The sequence below is a fragment of the Bos mutus genome, chromosome 1 (genome assembly GCF_027580195.1).
Source record: "Bos mutus isolate GX-2022 chromosome 1, NWIPB_WYAK_1.1, whole genome shotgun sequence".
Taxonomy (NCBI): domain Eukaryota; kingdom Metazoa; phylum Chordata; class Mammalia; order Artiodactyla; family Bovidae; genus Bos; species Bos mutus.
The window spans coordinates 78736185-78753128 of NC_091617.1; the positions used below are offsets into that span (position 1 = coordinate 78736185).

At 39.6% G+C, this 16944-nt stretch overlaps 1 protein-coding gene across 1 annotated transcript; it reads left to right on the plus strand.

Moving 5' to 3' along the window:
• Nucleotides 1–411: 411 nt before the first annotated feature.
• Nucleotides 412–1867, plus strand: SST (somatostatin). The gene is made up of 2 exons (XM_005899651.3): nt 412–662; nt 1499–1867. Exons 1-2 carry the CDS (start codon nt 525–527, stop codon nt 1709–1711), a joined length of 351 nt encoding a protein of 116 aa, XP_005899713.1. The 5' UTR covers nt 412–524; the 3' UTR covers nt 1712–1867.
• Nucleotides 1868–16944: the final 15077 nt, after the last annotated feature.

Here is a 16944-nt window from a genome sequence, read left to right on the forward strand (position 1 = left end):
TTTTGCATTTGCCTCTCCTAAAATGTTTGAGTATGATGCTGGATAGAGTAGTCTGGTATATTTATGGGCATGCAGCTAGGTGTGCTGGCTCATTTGCTTCTGCAGAGGCTGAGTGTTTGAGTGTGTGTCATTGAATGTGCACATGTATGAGTGAGACTATGGAATGTGTATGTGCATAGCACTGAGTGAATATAAAAAATTGTGTAGATGGAGTGACATATGTGGCATCGCGTGGGCCTGTGCATGTACAGGATTTATTTTTTTTTAATAAGCTACTTTTGATTGTGCAGCCTCCTCTCACTTCTGTGATTGATTTCACGAGGGTAATGGTGCGTAAAACCGCTGGTGAGATCTGGGGGCGCCTCCTCGTCTGACGTCAGAGAGAGAGTTTAAAAAGGGGGAGACGGAGGAGAGCACACAAGCTGCTTTAGGAGAGGCAAGGTTCGAGCCGTCGCTGCTGCCTGCGATCAGCTCCTAGAGTTTGACCAACCGCACTCTAGCTCGGCTTCGCCGCCGCCGCCGAGATGCTGTCCTGCCGCCTCCAGTGCGCGCTGGCCGCGCTCTCCATCGTCCTGGCTCTTGGCGGTGTCACCGGCGCGCCCTCGGATCCCCGGCTCCGTCAGTTTCTGCAGAAATCCCTGGCTGCTGCCGCTGGCAAGCAGGTAAGGAGACTCCCTTGACGTCTTCTTTCCCCTCACCCGAATCCCCTAACTTTCCCTCGCCTTGCCCCTGCTTCCTTGGGTGAATTGAGGTGCTCCCACAGTGCCGGTGCCTTTTTGGGTCCCTTAGCCACCAAAGCTCTCGGGAAAACTTTCAAAGTCCAGAATACCTTTTTACCTTTTTTTTTTTCTTTCCCGATCAGCGCAGTAGGTCACAGTTCAGGTGAGTTCTGTGGCATTCAAGACAATTCCAAGACCTTGGTTAACTGAGCTCGAAGGGATAATGGCATCTCTCCCGGGTACTGACCGCGGGAGGTGCTGACCCAGGTGCTGAAAGCGCGGACCTCTGAAGCGGCTAGGCAGTACCTCCCTCCCATGCAGCGGGACTAGGGGCTAAAGGACACTGTACAGCCAGAACACAACATGTTTACGGTTGCGAAAGGTCTCATTCCCTAAAAGGTGGCTTAGTAAAAACGGTAAGAACAATTCTAGTTTGTAGCTCATGATGTGGACATTGAGCTAATCTATTGGCTTATGTTTCACCTTTGCAAAACTAACAATCTATTTCCTTCTTTGTGTGTTTTAAACCTACAGAAGCAGAAAACTTGCAGAAACATTTGAGTTTTTAAAGCTTCTTTGTGTAATTTTGTGGCTGTAGCAACAGCCCTTGTTTTTTTACATCCTTAACTGATTTTAAGTGTTACAAAAAGTCCACAGCTGGGAAAACTGGGGTTTGGTTGTGGTTAAACCTGTATTTCAAGCCAAGCTCTTCTGGTTTTTCTTCTTCACCATCCTCATTTTCATCCTCTTTCCTTCTGTCTTCCTTCCACCCCATGCAGGAACTGGCCAAGTACTTCTTGGCAGAGCTGCTGTCTGAACCCAACCAGACAGAGAATGATGCCCTGGAGCCTGAAGATTTGTCCCAGGCTGCTGAGCAGGATGAAATGAGGCTGGAGCTGCAGAGATCTGCTAACTCAAACCCGGCCATGGCACCCCGAGAACGCAAAGCTGGCTGCAAGAATTTCTTCTGGAAGACTTTCACATCCTGTTAACTTTATTAATGATTGTTGCCCATATAAGACCTCTGATTCCTCTTCTCCAAACCCCTTCTCACCTCCCCAATCCCTCCAATCCTCAATAAGACCCTCGTGTTAGAAATTGAAGACTGTAAATACAAAATAAAATTATGGTGAAATTATGAAAAATAAGATTTTGGTTTCTTATTGACTTAAATATTTCTGTTCAATGATATATGACTTAATTTGTGATTTCAGTCAAGTTATTTAATATACATGCTCCAAATCTCACAGATATAGTGTTTAAAATTCCCTGTGGTAATAAAGATTATGTTTTAGTTGGTAACTCTGATAATTTGGGTTATTTAAAACATAAATGATTTCAAATAATTTTATGAATTCTAATTTTAATCCAATGATAATTATTGGGAGCAGCTGCCACAAACATGTATTACATTTTACATACACTTAAAATTATATGTAGAAATGAATATTAGTATTAATGGGTAGGCAGGCTGAAATATCCAACTAACCACCATGCTGATGTGTAAAACAAATAATATATTAAAATTGAAAGGGAAAAATCACTTAGAAGTTAGAGAAAAGAAGCTGGTTTAGATAGCTAAAATAAAGTTCTGAGCTTTTAAAATGTATTTATAATTTATGAACATTTATCCAGAGAAAAACATTGCTTTAAAATCTTCTTCGACAATCCTCTTTGTAACTGAACAAGGTTAAATGGCTGCTTCTGTTTTAAAAGTAAGCTCCTAATTTTTTCCTCAAGGGAAATATTAGTTTAATTATAAGATTCCAACATGAGAGCTATGGGTTACAAGAAACACATGCACTGGGTCACCTCAGTGACTGTCACACTCTTAAAGGTATTGAAGTACAATATCATAATCACAGAATAAGAGGAGAGATCTCAGATCTTCTTTTGATTTTATGAAAGTGAAAGTCAAATAAAAATGCAAATAATAAAAATATTCCATATACGCTAGCTATTATTATCAGCACTATAATAACAAACTAAGCGGGTCTTGCCAGGTGGCATAATAGCAAGGAATCTGCCTGCCAGTGCAGGAGATGCAGGTTTGATCTCTGGGTTGGGAAGATCCCCTGGAGGAGGAAATGACAACCCACTCCAGTATTCTTGCTTGGGAAATCCTATGGACAGGGGAGCCTGGTGGCCTACAGTTCATGGGGTCACAAGTATTCGGACACGACTGAGCAACTGAGCACACAACATACTAAGTGGTATTGCTCAAGACAGATAAAAACATTGCTAATTTAACTCACAGAGACCTTAAAAAGGTGTCCCTTTGAGGAAGTGTGTTTTAACTATCAACTGTATTTCAAAATAACTGCTAAAATAAGAAACTAAATATAAACACATAAAGTGTGATAGTTGCTCAGTCACATCCTACTCTTTGCAACCCATGGACTGTAGTTTGCCCGGCTCCTCTATCCATGGAATTATCTTGGCAAGAATACTGGAGTGGATAGCCATTCCCATCTCCAGGAGATCTTCCCTACCTAGGGACTGAACTTGGGTCTCTTGCATTGCAGGCAGTTTATTTACCGAAGCTCAATAAACACATAAAATCAATATAAGTCTCTGGAGTACAAACTTACTAGTGGGAGCATATACATATCTAAGAGGAATTTCTTATTTTATAGAAAATATTTATGTTAGATAATACACATTTTTAATGTATTAATGAACATGACTTAGTGGACGTTAATTCCTAAACAGCTGATCAAACAAGAGAAATCTAATCTAACTAGTCTCTGTGAAAACAGAACATCCTTTCAGGTACTGGTGTCCCTTTTATTTATAAGACCTTGAGGAGGGAATTAAGGTGTCCACTTAGAGGGGAGTCTGTCTGTGTTAAATACATTAGGTACGTTTGGTTACCAATCAACTCAGTTCAGTTGCTCAGTCATGTCCGACTCTTTGTGACCCCATGGACTGCAGTATGCCAGGCTTCCCTGTCCATCACCAACTCCCAGAGCTTACTCAAACTCATGTCCATCATGTCAGTGATGCCATCCAATCATCTCATCCTCTGTTGTCCCCTTCTCCTCCTGCCTTCAACTTTTCCCAGCATCACGGTCTTTTTCAATGAGTCAGTTCTTCACATCAGGTGGCCAAAGTATTGAAATTTCAGCTTCAGCATCAGTCTTTCCAATGAATATTCAGGACTGATTTCCTTTAGGATTGATTGGGTCTCCTTGCAGTCCAAGAGATTCTCAAGAATCTTCTCCAACTCCACAGTTCAAAAGCATTAATTCTTTGGCACTCAGCTTTCTTTATAGTCCAACTCTCATATTCATACATGACTACTGGAAAAACCATAGCTTTGACTAAATGAACCTTTGTTGGCAAAGTAATGTCTCTGCTTTTGAATATGCTGTCTAGGTTGGTCATAACTTTTCTTACAAGGAGCAAGTGTCTTTTAATTTCATGGCTGCAGTCACCATCTCCAGTGATTTTAGAGTCCAAGAAGATAAAGTCTCTCACTCTTTCCACTGTTACCCCATCTATTTGCTACGAAGTGATGAGACCAGATGCCATGATATTAGTTTTCTGAAGGTTGAGTTTTAAGCCAGCTTTTTCACTCTCCTCTTTCACCTTCATCAAGAGGCTCTTTAGTTCTTCTTCGCTTTCTGCCATAAGTGTGGTTTCATCTGCATATCTGAAGTTATTGATATTTCTCCCAGCAATCTTGATTCCAGCTTGTGCTTCATCCAGCCTGGCATTTCATATGTACTCTGCATATAAGTTAAATAAGCAGGGTGACAACATATAGCCTTGACGTACTCCTTTTCCGATTTGGAACCAGTCTGTTGTTCCATGTCCAGTTCTAACTGTTGCTTCTTGACCTACATACAGATTTCTCAGGAGGCAGTTCAGGTGGTCTGGTATTCCCAACTCTTTCAGAATTTTCCACAGTTTGCTGTGATCCACACAAAGGCTTTGGCATAGTCAATAAAGCAGAAGTAGATGCTTTTCTCAAACTCTCTTCCTTTTCCAATGATCCAATAGATGTTGGCAATTTGATCTCTGGTTCCTCTGCCTTTTCTAAATCCAGCTTGAACATCTGGAAGTTCACGGTTCACAACTCAGTAGAGTGATATAATCACATTACTATGATTAAAGCCCAGAAGAGAACACAATTTAAGTGTTTTTTGAGCAGTGCATAGATTCTATGAGTGCCAGGAGATTCTAAGTTTTTAGTATCATCTTTAGTTGTCCGTTCCCAACAATAGTATGGAAATAATTGGCAGTAATTATATAGCTATGTGCCCACATATGTCTATTTATTCTTTATTTAAACATTAAATTGAATGAACATTTAATCAGAGTTAGGTCTCTTTCAGTCTCAGTTTTGTCACCTGCAAAAGCAGAAAGTCATAGGTACTTCCCTGGTGTTCTAGTGATCGAGAATTCATCTTGCAGTGTGGAAGGCATGGATTTGATCCCTGGGTTGGGAACTAGGATCCCATATTCCCTGAAACAACTGGGCCAGTGTGCTGCAGCTAGAGTCCATACATTGCAATGAAAGATCTCACATGACACAATGAAGACCCCACATGCCACAGCCAAGCAAATAAACAAATTCTTTTTTTTTCTTTTTTTAAGTAGGAGGTCATACTGGCAAGGTACTCATACCCTTTCCAGATGTGCCTGCCTTTTTGTGCTTTGATATTGACAAAAGAGTTAAGGGAGTACTGATTTTTTGTCATTTTAATCAAGATATGGAGCATAGTTTGTTAGTTTGCTTAATATATAGAAGGCTTTACATTTTACTTCCCACTTAGTTCATTTGTGTTCCTCTTAAGTTTTATTCACTGGAAGGGTCTAATATTCTAGACTGTTTATCATCTAACCACAATGAATCATTCAGATTATATTTTTTTTCCTCTTAACACAGCCACAGGCTTCAGCAGTCCTAAACTATCTACTATTTCTTTTAATGGGAGAGCTTGGGCAAGGTGCTCTTGTTTTCTGGGCCTCAAGTTTCCCCATTTGAAAACACGAATACTAATAAAACCAATCCCTTAGAGTCATGAGGATTCAGCAAGACCGTGTGTTTATAGGTCTTAGCATGTAGTAAATGCTTGGTAAGTTAGATGTCACATTGGGTGTTATTTTTATTATCACATGTGCTGTGTTTTCTAGCCTCTCTTCCTTTGCTTTTGCTATTTCCTGTCATTTTTGCAGGCCTGAATCTAAGCCAGCCTTTAAGATTTGTTTTATATGCTTCTTGTTCCATAAAAGTCTTGCTTTGAGCCCTCAATTGGGATATTTCCCTTCTCTATTAATCTGCATATCTTCCAAGGTGCTTACATATCACTTTAACGCATTGGTTATATTAATAGTTACATGAGTATATGTTAGAAAGCATTTGTGTATGACCATCCAATGACTAAATATATGTCAGATACGTATGTAAGGTGAAAGCAGTACCTCAGGCATTGCACACAGCAGGTTCTTAGCGTTCACTGAAGAATAAATGAGTGATCCAGGAGCTTGTCTCCTGTGAAACAAATCTCTATTACTAGGCAATGAAAGTTTTTCTCAAGAATGGCACAGGAAAATGGCATTCGTGGTTACTCTTTATGATGCTGGTGTGACTCCAGAAAGACACAGCACATGGTTATAATTGTGATAACCACTGAAGTATGTGACTCGCAGACTCACTCATTTTGCATGCTGAAATTAGTCCAGTTTTCTTTAACCATTTTACAGAGTTCCTCAAATAGGATCTGCTTAACTGTCCACCAGCTATGGGCTCACAGTTATAGAGAATCAGATTCATTAGCACTTTTATAACATTCGCTTATTTTAGGATCATGCAAATTCACACTTGGTCCTAATACAGGACCAGTTTTTTGGCCTTGACTCAAACTGTTCTCCAATATAGAGATAATTCTGTTTTATGATGATATAAAAATATACCTTTAATTCTGAATAGTAGACATAAGAAGAGCCCCGAGATCATCTCTTCCTCAGCACTCATTTTACTGGAGGCTGACATATGGAGATACTGCCCGGGATATGCAGTAAGTTGATGTAGAGTCTGAACAAAGCCAAAGTTCCCCCTCTTATACCTCAGGGTTATTTTGATGATTTTCCTACACTGTCCCTCAAGGAATCTGACCTTCTAAATAATTGTTATGTTCCATTAATTGTTGTGTTCCATTAGTTGATTTTGTCCCTGGAACTTCTTCACCTTCCCCCAAACAACTGGTCTGCATCTGAGAAAAAGTGAGACAGTTGATACAAAATAGCTTCCCATAGTTATAGAAAAAATGTTAGGAAGAAATGGAAAAGATATGGATGAAGAAAAAGGAAATTCATGGGAGACAATCTTTGACTAAATTAGACCCAAGAAGCAAAGACAGACAGACCCAAGAAGCAAAGGACTTAGACAGACTAAGTCCTTCCCTAGCAGGTGGTAGATGGAATCATAGCCAGGAGACAAGGCTGTGCCTAGGAAGGTGGTCTTCAAAGACGTTATGATACACATCCATGGGACCCAGGAGGAGACACCTCAGTGACCTCCTCTGCTTCTGCAGTAAGTGAGAATGAGTGCCTTAATTCCAGGTGTTCAGTTTCTTGTTACCTAGAATGTGCCTCAGGGTCAAGGACTTGCTGGACACTGGGAAAAATGTTTGTATGGTATGCTTTCAGGGAACCGAGTCTAAGAGATAAGACATATTCCTTATAAATGAGCAAATGCTATAATGGAGGTTTGTCGAGACTGTTGGGGTTCCCTGGTGGCTCAGACAGTAAAGAATCTGCCTGCAATGTAGGAGACCCAAATTCGATCCCTAGGTCAGGAAGATTCCCTTGGAGAAGGAAATGGCAACCCACTGCAGTATTCTTGCCTGGAGAATCCCAGGGACCGAGGAGCATGCCCCAAGGAGCATGCAGTCCATGGTGCTGCAAAGAGCTGGACACGACTGAGCATGCAAAAACCATCTAGAGTGTTAGGGGTAAAAAGAGGCTCCAGTAGCTTCCTCACTTTTTTCTCTATAAATTATTCTCCTCATTAGTTTTAAATTATGGTTTGAAAGTCAAAGTGATTCTACCCTTGGTGGAATGAATAAATTATAGGTATATAATGATATAATACACACTTTTGCAATATAATCTAGGTAAGCTTGAAAAGTGTTTATATTCCTTTTATATATGAAGAGCCTGAGGAAAAGAGAGATTATATAGCTTGTCCAAGATGTCAGTAACTGGTGAGTGATGGAGCTGGAAATAGGTGTCTGATTTCCAATCCAGGACACTTTCCAGAGTATTTTAGGGGAAAGAGGTGAATTAAAGGGAACTTGTAACTTGCTGGGCAAATTAAGAGCAGATCAGCTTCAGATCATCTTAATTTGCCCTTCTATACATACACAAATGGGCATTACTACTCTATTATTGTCAGAGGAAAAATGGATTTAGGCTCTGGGATTGGGGTTTCATTCTGTTACTTCATTAGGAGCACTATTTCCAAGGAACTCCCTGTAATCTGTTTTTCCACATGTTCCATATCATAGTCTTAGTCTTGCTAAAGGAATGAATAAACAAACAAATAAAATTAATAGCTCTAGGCTTTAAGCACATCTTTTTCCCACTCAGTCTCACACACACAAGTTTTAGTACTACCCAGGCTGTGGGTATTTTTTGCTTGAAGTAATTACAAATCCATCAGTCCTTCTTTAGTTTACAGGTCATGACATCTGCCTCACTTAATCCTGGGTAGTGACTGTATATTCTTTCCTCTGGCCTTGCAGGTATATCCTGTGAAAAGCTGGCCTGAAGCTGGGATGTAGAAACCTGAAAATTTTCATTGAGACTTATAAATGAGACAAGCTGTTACTAAGTAGCCTTTTATACCACTGAAGCTGATACATCCCTCAAGGTCTCAGATAAATATTCTAGGTCATGTGGGTGGCCACCTCATTCCTATTAGCTTCACATGTCTCTGGAATATGGCCCATTAAGATGGTGAAATTGTTATCTAGAGATTAAATAGTTCATTAAAATTAATAATATTTCAAGAAATTCAAGCTTTTAAAATAAAGTTCAAATAGTTAAGAAAGATAATGTGTTCCCGGTTAATGGGTGTTTAATTCTATCTTTCCTGTATAAAAAAAATGTGTAAAAGTACATTTTCATTTCCAATGCTACATTGAGGTCAAATGGCACACTCTATGAAAAAAACATTAAGCTACCCTAGAATTGCTATCTCCTGGTAAGGATTTATTTGACTACAAAAGGCGTATTATGAGACTCAAGATTTATGAATTTAACTAGGACTTTCTTCCTAGATCTTTCTTCATTTTTCCGTCTACAATCTCCCCAAACACAAGGATGAAATGTGATGATTTTACCAAACTAACCACCAACATCTTCATCATTCTCATTTTTATTTGTTATTATACATGCGTTAGCATGATGGACTCATAAGTAAGAGAACTCAAGTTCTATAGCCTTTAAGAAATCTTCTGGAATCTCCTGGCTCTCATGCTCTTTTTCTTATATGATTTATGAAAACACTTATTCATGGCTCTCCTATTGTAGATGGTTTCAATGGACAGATTTCTGGTGTTGCTTCTGCCTTCTTCTTCCTCCTCTTCTCAGTTCTTCTCTAACACTCATTCTTCTCTTGGAGAGCAGCACCCCGAGTTACTTTTTGTAATCCACCTTCTGTGCATGCTCAGCCATGTGGAAATGGGAATGACTCCACTTCTAGTCCAGGATGGAGACTAGAATGGATTAAGCCATTCACAATATATCATCCCCTGATCGTAGCGATGGGTTGATGACTTGGGCACATGACCAATCACAGTGAAACTTAAAACTGTTTGAGGGATCATCTGGGATAAGACATTCTGATGCATACTACATTTTGAGAATCATTATTATGTGACAATAAAGGAAAAAGCTTGGGTGGTAACAGGAAAGTCACCATGGTGAATAAGATGTTTAATTTTTCAAATTTTTATGTTTCATACCAAAAGATTTCTCAAATAAATTCACAAATAAAGTAGAAGTCTCCTTTGATCTCATCATCAGGTATGCTCTTATTCCTCTCTCTTCTGTTAGAGCCAAGCACTCTTATGAATTTAATGTGTTTTCTTCCTGTCCAGGATTTTATACTTTTACTATATATGCATGTGTATGCTCAGTTGCTCAGTCATGTCCAACTCTTTGGGGCCCCATGGACTATAGCCCGCCAGCCTCCTCTGTTCATGGGGTTATCCAGGCAAGACTACTAGAGTGGGCTGCAATTTCCATGATCATAAATAATACATTGTATTGCTTTGTACTTTAACAGTCTTTATACATTGTAGCTTAGTTATAATCTTTAGTTACAATCTTAGTTATAATCTTTCATATGTTTCAGTCATTTTAACTTCTGCATAATATTTCATTATACAAATATATCCAAATTATTTATGTGTTTCTCTATTGATAAACATTTGATTTTTTTCAAATTTGTTTGGGAGAGAAGCTGTTGATGTCTTTAGAACTTCCTCAGTACTATGAGACTGAATGATCTGTCTTTACCAAAGAAGAAATCTAAAATCAAAATAATTCTGCTGGTCTCATAGTCCCTTTCTGTCAGCCAAAAGAGTTCCTTCCATGTTTCAAGGTAACTTTTGCACTGTAGCTTGTACACTTGAAAATCCATATAATTAAGCCCATCTACTTATTACCTCTCTGTCCTTATTCATCTCATCAAGATTTGGCCTCACTAAAATTGCTTCTTTGGAAATGGTCTATAAAGAGAATACTCTGAATCTCAGCAGGTATTTCTAAATTCCCTTTATCCCAGCTAGCATAAATTCCCATCATGTGGTTCTAAGGGAGACTGGGAGCTGAACCAATCAGACACTAGATTGAAAAACTGAAACGTGCTATTTCAATCTCTATCCGGAAGGAGCTGAATCAAGACTAACCTGGGGGCTAAGTAATATTTCATTGTATATATGTACCACCTTTTCTTTATCCCATATTGCATAGCACAGTGGAGAAGGAAATGGCACCTCACTCCAGTACTCTTGCCTCGAAAATCCCCAGGATGGAGGAGCCTGGTAGGCTGTAGTCCATGGGTTGTGAAGAGTCGGACACAACCAAGTGACTTCCCTTTCACTTTTCACTTTCATGAATTGGAGAAGGAAATGGCAACCCACTCCAGTGTTCTTGCCTGGAGAATCCGAGGGACAGGGGATCCTGGTGGGCTGCCGTCTATGGGGTCGCACAGAGTCGGACACGACTGAAGCGACTTAGCAGCAGCAGCAACATAGCACAGGGAACTCTACCTAAGGCTCTGTGGTGACCTGAATGAGAAGGAATTTCAAAAAGGGGGTATGGATGATTCATTTTGCTGTACAGTAGAAACTAACACAACATTGTAAAGCAACTATACGCTAATAAAATTAATTTTTAAAAAATTCAAAAAAATAAAGAGAATCAGGAAAAAAAAAGACTAACCTGGAGGTTAACTGGCAAGGGCTTTATCTGCCTGGGTGGATCAACTCACAAAGAAAATCAATTGTTCATTGGGGCCAGGCCAGGGGCCATTACAGCCTAAAGCTGTTTAACCTCTATAAGCCTCTTTAGGAATCTGGTAAATTTGTATTTGGCGAATTTCATTACTGTAACAGTTCTGTCCAGCTCCCCCACTCAGAGGTTCACCAATACCCTTCTGATCCAGGCCTGAGCAACATATGGTTGGACCTAAGAGAAAGAATCATAGTATTTCCTGGCTATCCGCTAACCCATGGCTCAGAACTTGAACCTGTCCTTGATACTGTGTTCTAATCCCCTATTCGATTCCTATACTTGCTCTACCATATCCTTATCCAGGTATCTGTCACCCAGACTTAAATTTCTCTAGTGGTGGAGGACTCATTCCCTCCTGAGGTACTTTGCAGCTAGACAAAGTTTAATCACTCCTTCAGGGGAAGTCCTCCAAATATTTGCAGAGAGCACCCATGCTTTGGCCCCTGACTGCCCCTACATGTTCTCTTCTTCCTCCTAGCCATCCCCAATTCTATTATTTTGCAAATGACACATATTTCAATGCTTTCACCCATTTCTGCATGCCATTGAGTATGTGTTCTATCTTTTGTTTTTGTCTCCTAAGAATTTAAAAAAAAAAAAAGATATTCTAAAGGTTCAAGAAAGAAAGATTTCTAAGAAAAGGGTTATATCTACCAACTTTTCTTTTTTGGTGGACTCTGCCTCATGGTACCTTGGCTATATTGATTACATGTTAGTTGAAAGCTAATTTGTGCTGGCTTTTTTATTTTGTTACTGTCACCAAATCATGGGAAAATATTTTCTCAAATACGGAGAACTCCTTTTTTGATATAGATGGCAAAGGTGAGGATTAGGTAGGAAAAGTATTGTATTCGATGTTACATTCAGGGTAAAACTTAGCTCTCATTATTTTTTTACCAGTGCTCTCTATATCATCTTCCCCAAGACACTTGTAGGTATCAACTGGACATAAGTTGCTGTTGTTGTGACTCAATGGAGCACGCCAGGCTCCTGTCCTCCACTGTCTCCTGGAGTTTGTTCAAATTCATGTCCATTGAGTTGGTGGTGCTATCTAACCATCACATAAGTTAATGGTAGAATTTAAGACAATATGGTGCTTGGGGAGGTAAGAGTTAGGAAGTGGTGCTTAGGAAGGTTGTGTGGTCAATTTCTGCTAACCTAAGACACAATGAGTAGAACTGGGTAACTGGATTTCCCAATTCTAGCTGGGCTTAGTTTTAAAACAAGTGCAGTGTCATGCAGTCTTCAAGAAGGACTGGTGAATAACATTTTCTTTCTATTTAGTTACACGAAGTACTGTTGAGTGCTGAGGCACCAACCAGATGCTATGAGTATTCAGAGACTCAGACCTTGACCTTGAGGAGCCCAGTACAGGGTGGAAGGTTGACAAGCTCAAGGGTGAGTGTAGGAAGTTCTACAGGTAAGGTGTGAAGCAGTTGTTGCCTGAGAGCAGCCAAGAGAAAAAATGTTCCCATGCAGGGAAACTGGAAGAGCTGAGCTTTTACAGTTGGTGGAGAGCTGATGCGTGTGACTGTTACTCCATACTGAGGGGACAAAGGCAAACATACAGAGTGGGAAAATGCAGGGAGCATTTCAAGAACGATGAATCAGTTTTTTTTTAGACACTAGAAAATTATTTATTTATTTGCTGAGTGGGGTCTTAGTTGTGGCACATGGGATCTTTCAGTGTGGCACAGAGACTGCACTCTCTGGTTGCAGTGTGAGGGCTTAATTGCTCTGCTCTGAGGCATGTGGGATCTTAGTTCCCCAACCAGGAATTGAACATGCATCCCCTACATTGTAAGGCAGATTCTTAACTACTGGACCACCAGAGAAGTCCCAAGAATGATGGATCAGCTTTGAGGTGTATTACTCTGATTTAGATTTTCCTTGGCCCTCAAACAGCAGTTTGAGCTGTTGCTTGTTCATAGTTAATGCAGAGTCAAATCTTTCCCTGAGATGGATGGGGGAAGAACGAATCTCTTTTGAGATGGGATGTGAATATTTTTCATTGTCTTTCAGAAACTAAAATGTATTTGCAGGAGTCAAAACAAAGAGGTTTTGCTATACTCTGCAGCCCCAGAACAAAAACAAAATGTTAAAATAGGTGGTCAAAATATTTTTTGACAATTCAACCTTAAAGTGACTTTAAATAAGAGATGGAGAGCCATTTTGAAGGTTGATCCATTATCATATAGCCTTCTGTTTCTCTAAATTGGTAGCAACTTCAGTATCTGGTTTTCCTCTTGTGTTTGTCTTACTTTTTGTGGGAAGCTTATAACTTGATAATATCAATAATACATTTATATTCAGGACAAAGCATTAATCAGAATTTTAGGACAGAGGGAATCATCTAGTGATTAGAGAATAAGACCTTTGTTTTATACATGAAGATTATTGCTTTCTTTAAAAATTGCATCTAATGATGTGTTGCCCTTAATAGTTTTCTGAGCACTTCTATAAGTATCAACTCATTCACTCAAGATAAATGTACTAAGTGTCTCCTGTGTGTGAAGCTCTCCTGTAGCGCTGGAACAGTAATTATGGCCTCATCTCTGCCCTGAAGGAGCTCATAGTCTTCTGGGAAAATCTGTCTTGTAAACAAAGTCATGATTAAGTATGATAGCAAATGCAGTTGCAGTTCATAGGCAGGAGTAAGTGAATGTGTGTGCAGAGGAGGCCATGCTTGAGCTAGGTCCTGAGGATGACTAGAAGATGAAAAGAGTTGAAGATAATTCAGTCAGAGGAAAAGCAGATACTAAGCACATTGACTTGTGACTCAGACTCATTTGTAGGCAAGTATAAGAAACCCATTTCATACTTGCTTGAATATGAACAGGAATGCATGATTGGGAACCATGGGCATGCCATAGACCCCAAGGGCAAGGTAATGTCAGGCCACATAACGGGGCTGAACAAGAACAGAAAAGGAATTCTCAGAACCATAGATGTCTAGTTTATAGCTCTCAGTTTACATTTTTGGTACTTGACTCTGCTTGGGTCCAGAATCTACTCCAGCCCTACCAACAAAACAAGATTGGGAAGATCAGGTAGTACAAGCATGGTGTTCAAAGCTCTCCACTATGGGTGAAATCTTCAAAGAAGGGAGCCTGAAAGCTGAAAGGATAATCCAAAAGTTATCTTCTATAAGTAGATTGGATGTTTTTCATAAGAACTGAGAATGGTGGTAGTGCCAAAGGGTGAAGTAGGAGTGGTGGTAGTGATGGTGTGTGTGTGTGTGTGTGTATGTGTGTTTCTGCATGTATGTTAATGGAGGTAAGGTAATAGATGAAATTGGAGGGTTAGCATGAAGGACATTGTGAAAGACTTTTACTTTTGTTTTTCAGATAATTAGGGACTTTAAATACACTGAGAATAAAATGATCAGAATTGTGTTTTGGGTAGTTAACTAAGATGGTGATGTGGAAAATAAATTGGAAAGGAATAAATCAGAAAAAGAGAAGGTAGGTTAGGGATAGTTGAAATAGTCTAGGTAAGAGACAAATAGAGCCTTAACTAGACAATGAGGGTGGGTAAAATGGGATGAAATGGAAAAAAAGACTTCAGGAGAAAGACATAATCGAATATTATAGCATATACAATGTGGCTGGGCATTTAGGTGGAAACTCTTGGTTTCTACTTTTTTTTTTTTCAATTGAATAGTTGATTTACAATGTTTCAGGTGTACAGAAAAACAATTCATTTATATATATATATATGTATATTCTTCTTTTTCAGATTCTTTTCCATTATAGGTTATTATAAGATGTTGAATATAGTTTTCTGTGCTATACAGTAGGTCCCTGTCATTTAGTTTCCACTTCCTAAATGTAAGCGACAGAGTAGCATGGAGGGCCATTCTCCAAGACAATAGAGGAAGAAAGGCTTAGGTGTATGGCAGTATGTTGACTCTAGGTACTGAGGACCACCAAAGGGGAATGGCGAAGAGAGACGTTACCGCAGTGAGGTCTGGGCTGAAGATGAGATTTGGGAATCATAATTCATGGATGGTAATGAAGCTGAGGGGTGAAATTTTCCAGGAGTAGTATGCAGAGTCAATGGAGAAATGGAGGGAAGATGGAACCCTGAGGGGAGCCCCTAGTGGGAGGCAGTAGAAGAGAATAACATCAGAGAGGAGGTTGAATGGACTGGACTAGAAGAGAAAGGTGTGCTGGAAGCAAAGGATGAAGAAATTTTAAAAATGGGAAAGTTTTTAATTATCATCCTGTGCTGTAGGTCAGGTAGATATTATTTCCATTCATGGGGAGAAAATGGAAATTTGGAGACTTAAATGATTCATTCAATAATATAGGATTGATTAGTATCAAAGGTGACTAGAACTGGGGCGTTTTGACTTTCAGCCCTAGGATCTTTCAACTCAAGAACATGACCACAGTGCCTGGGAAAAGAAATGCTGGAGCACCACCCAGCTCTCCTGGGGAGAAGGGATGGGAGTTGGGGAAGTGATGGAATGGAAGAACAGGTCCTGTAGTTGCTGCCTTGTTGCATCCTTCAGAGACCAGTTCAGAGCAGGTGGGTGGCCTGGTGCAAGCCTGGAGGCCAGCGTGGTCTTTAACTGAGGCAGTGATTTCAGCCAGGCTGGACTTCAGTTTCCTTCCCTATAGGATTGGAGAAACATTAAAATATAGTCTCCCACCTCTAATTCTATGAGTCATTTTTTATGATACAGCTTATTGGATTTTTCCTCATTATGAGGGAACATATCCTTATAAACTTTTAATTCTGTTTCTATGTATGAGGGTGAGAGGGCTATGGGAGGCGGTGAGAAAGAACCACAGACATCTATCTCTATACACAGAGATAATTCAGAATTTCCGTTTCTATAAAACCCTGGGTGAATATGATGGGGAGTATAGAAGAGTTAGGTGATGTAGAGGCAGAGACTGATGGAGTGTGAAGATTGAAAACAAGTCAACTAGAATGATAACAGTAAAAAAAAAAAAAGAAAAGAAAAAACAAAAACTTAAAACCACACTAATTAAAAATAGCTGAAGCCCCAGAGATGCATTTAAAGACAATCATACTGGATTGTTCATATTAAGAACGATAAAGAAATGGCTATGCCAATTCACTTCGTATTTGGAGTGCCTTTAAAAAAATGGTAATAAACTGGTATTAGAAAAAAGCTTTTTTCCTCTTGCAAATTCTCCCCTGTTTCAGAAAGGAAAAAAAAAAAAAAAACCAGAAAACTCTCACATCATTTTCCTTGAGTCTTTGCATGCTGAAAGGAAAGTAAAATGAAATTAAATTCTCTTTAAATGTTTTCCTTCCAGGCTGTAAAGCTGCTGGCATCATTTATCCCAGCCCTGGCACTTATATAATCTGGGTGCCACGGGAGCTCTTGCAAGTCATTAAATAAAAAGAAGACATCAAATAATAGGAAAAGAAGGCAATTAAAATGCTGGACCCAATAAGATAGTCAGAAGACTTGATTTAAATACAAGTCCAAGACCCAGAATATTGGACATTCAGGAGTGAGAGGATTCAACTGGGAAGGATAAAGGGAGTTAAAAGAGTGCCTTTAGAAGTAGAAAGGGGGCCATGGCTCATTGATGTCCAGGTCATCTTTCTTTGTATAGAGTAAGAATGGACAAGTCAACCCATGAACTCTGGTATTTCTAAGACTCCCTGAAGCTTGGAAGGGAACTGGGTATTGGGCAGGGTGAATACA

Bases quoted from the DNA above. Each gene is read 5' to 3' on its own strand.
- SST (XM_005899651.3), top strand. From the start codon at position 525: ATGCTGTCCTGCCGCCTCCAGTGCGCGCTGGCCGCGCTCTCCATCGTC. The intron at 663-1,498 runs GTAAGGAGACTC...CACCCCATGCAG, and splicing joins CTGCTGCCGCTGGCAAGCAG to GAACTGGCCAAGTACTTCTT.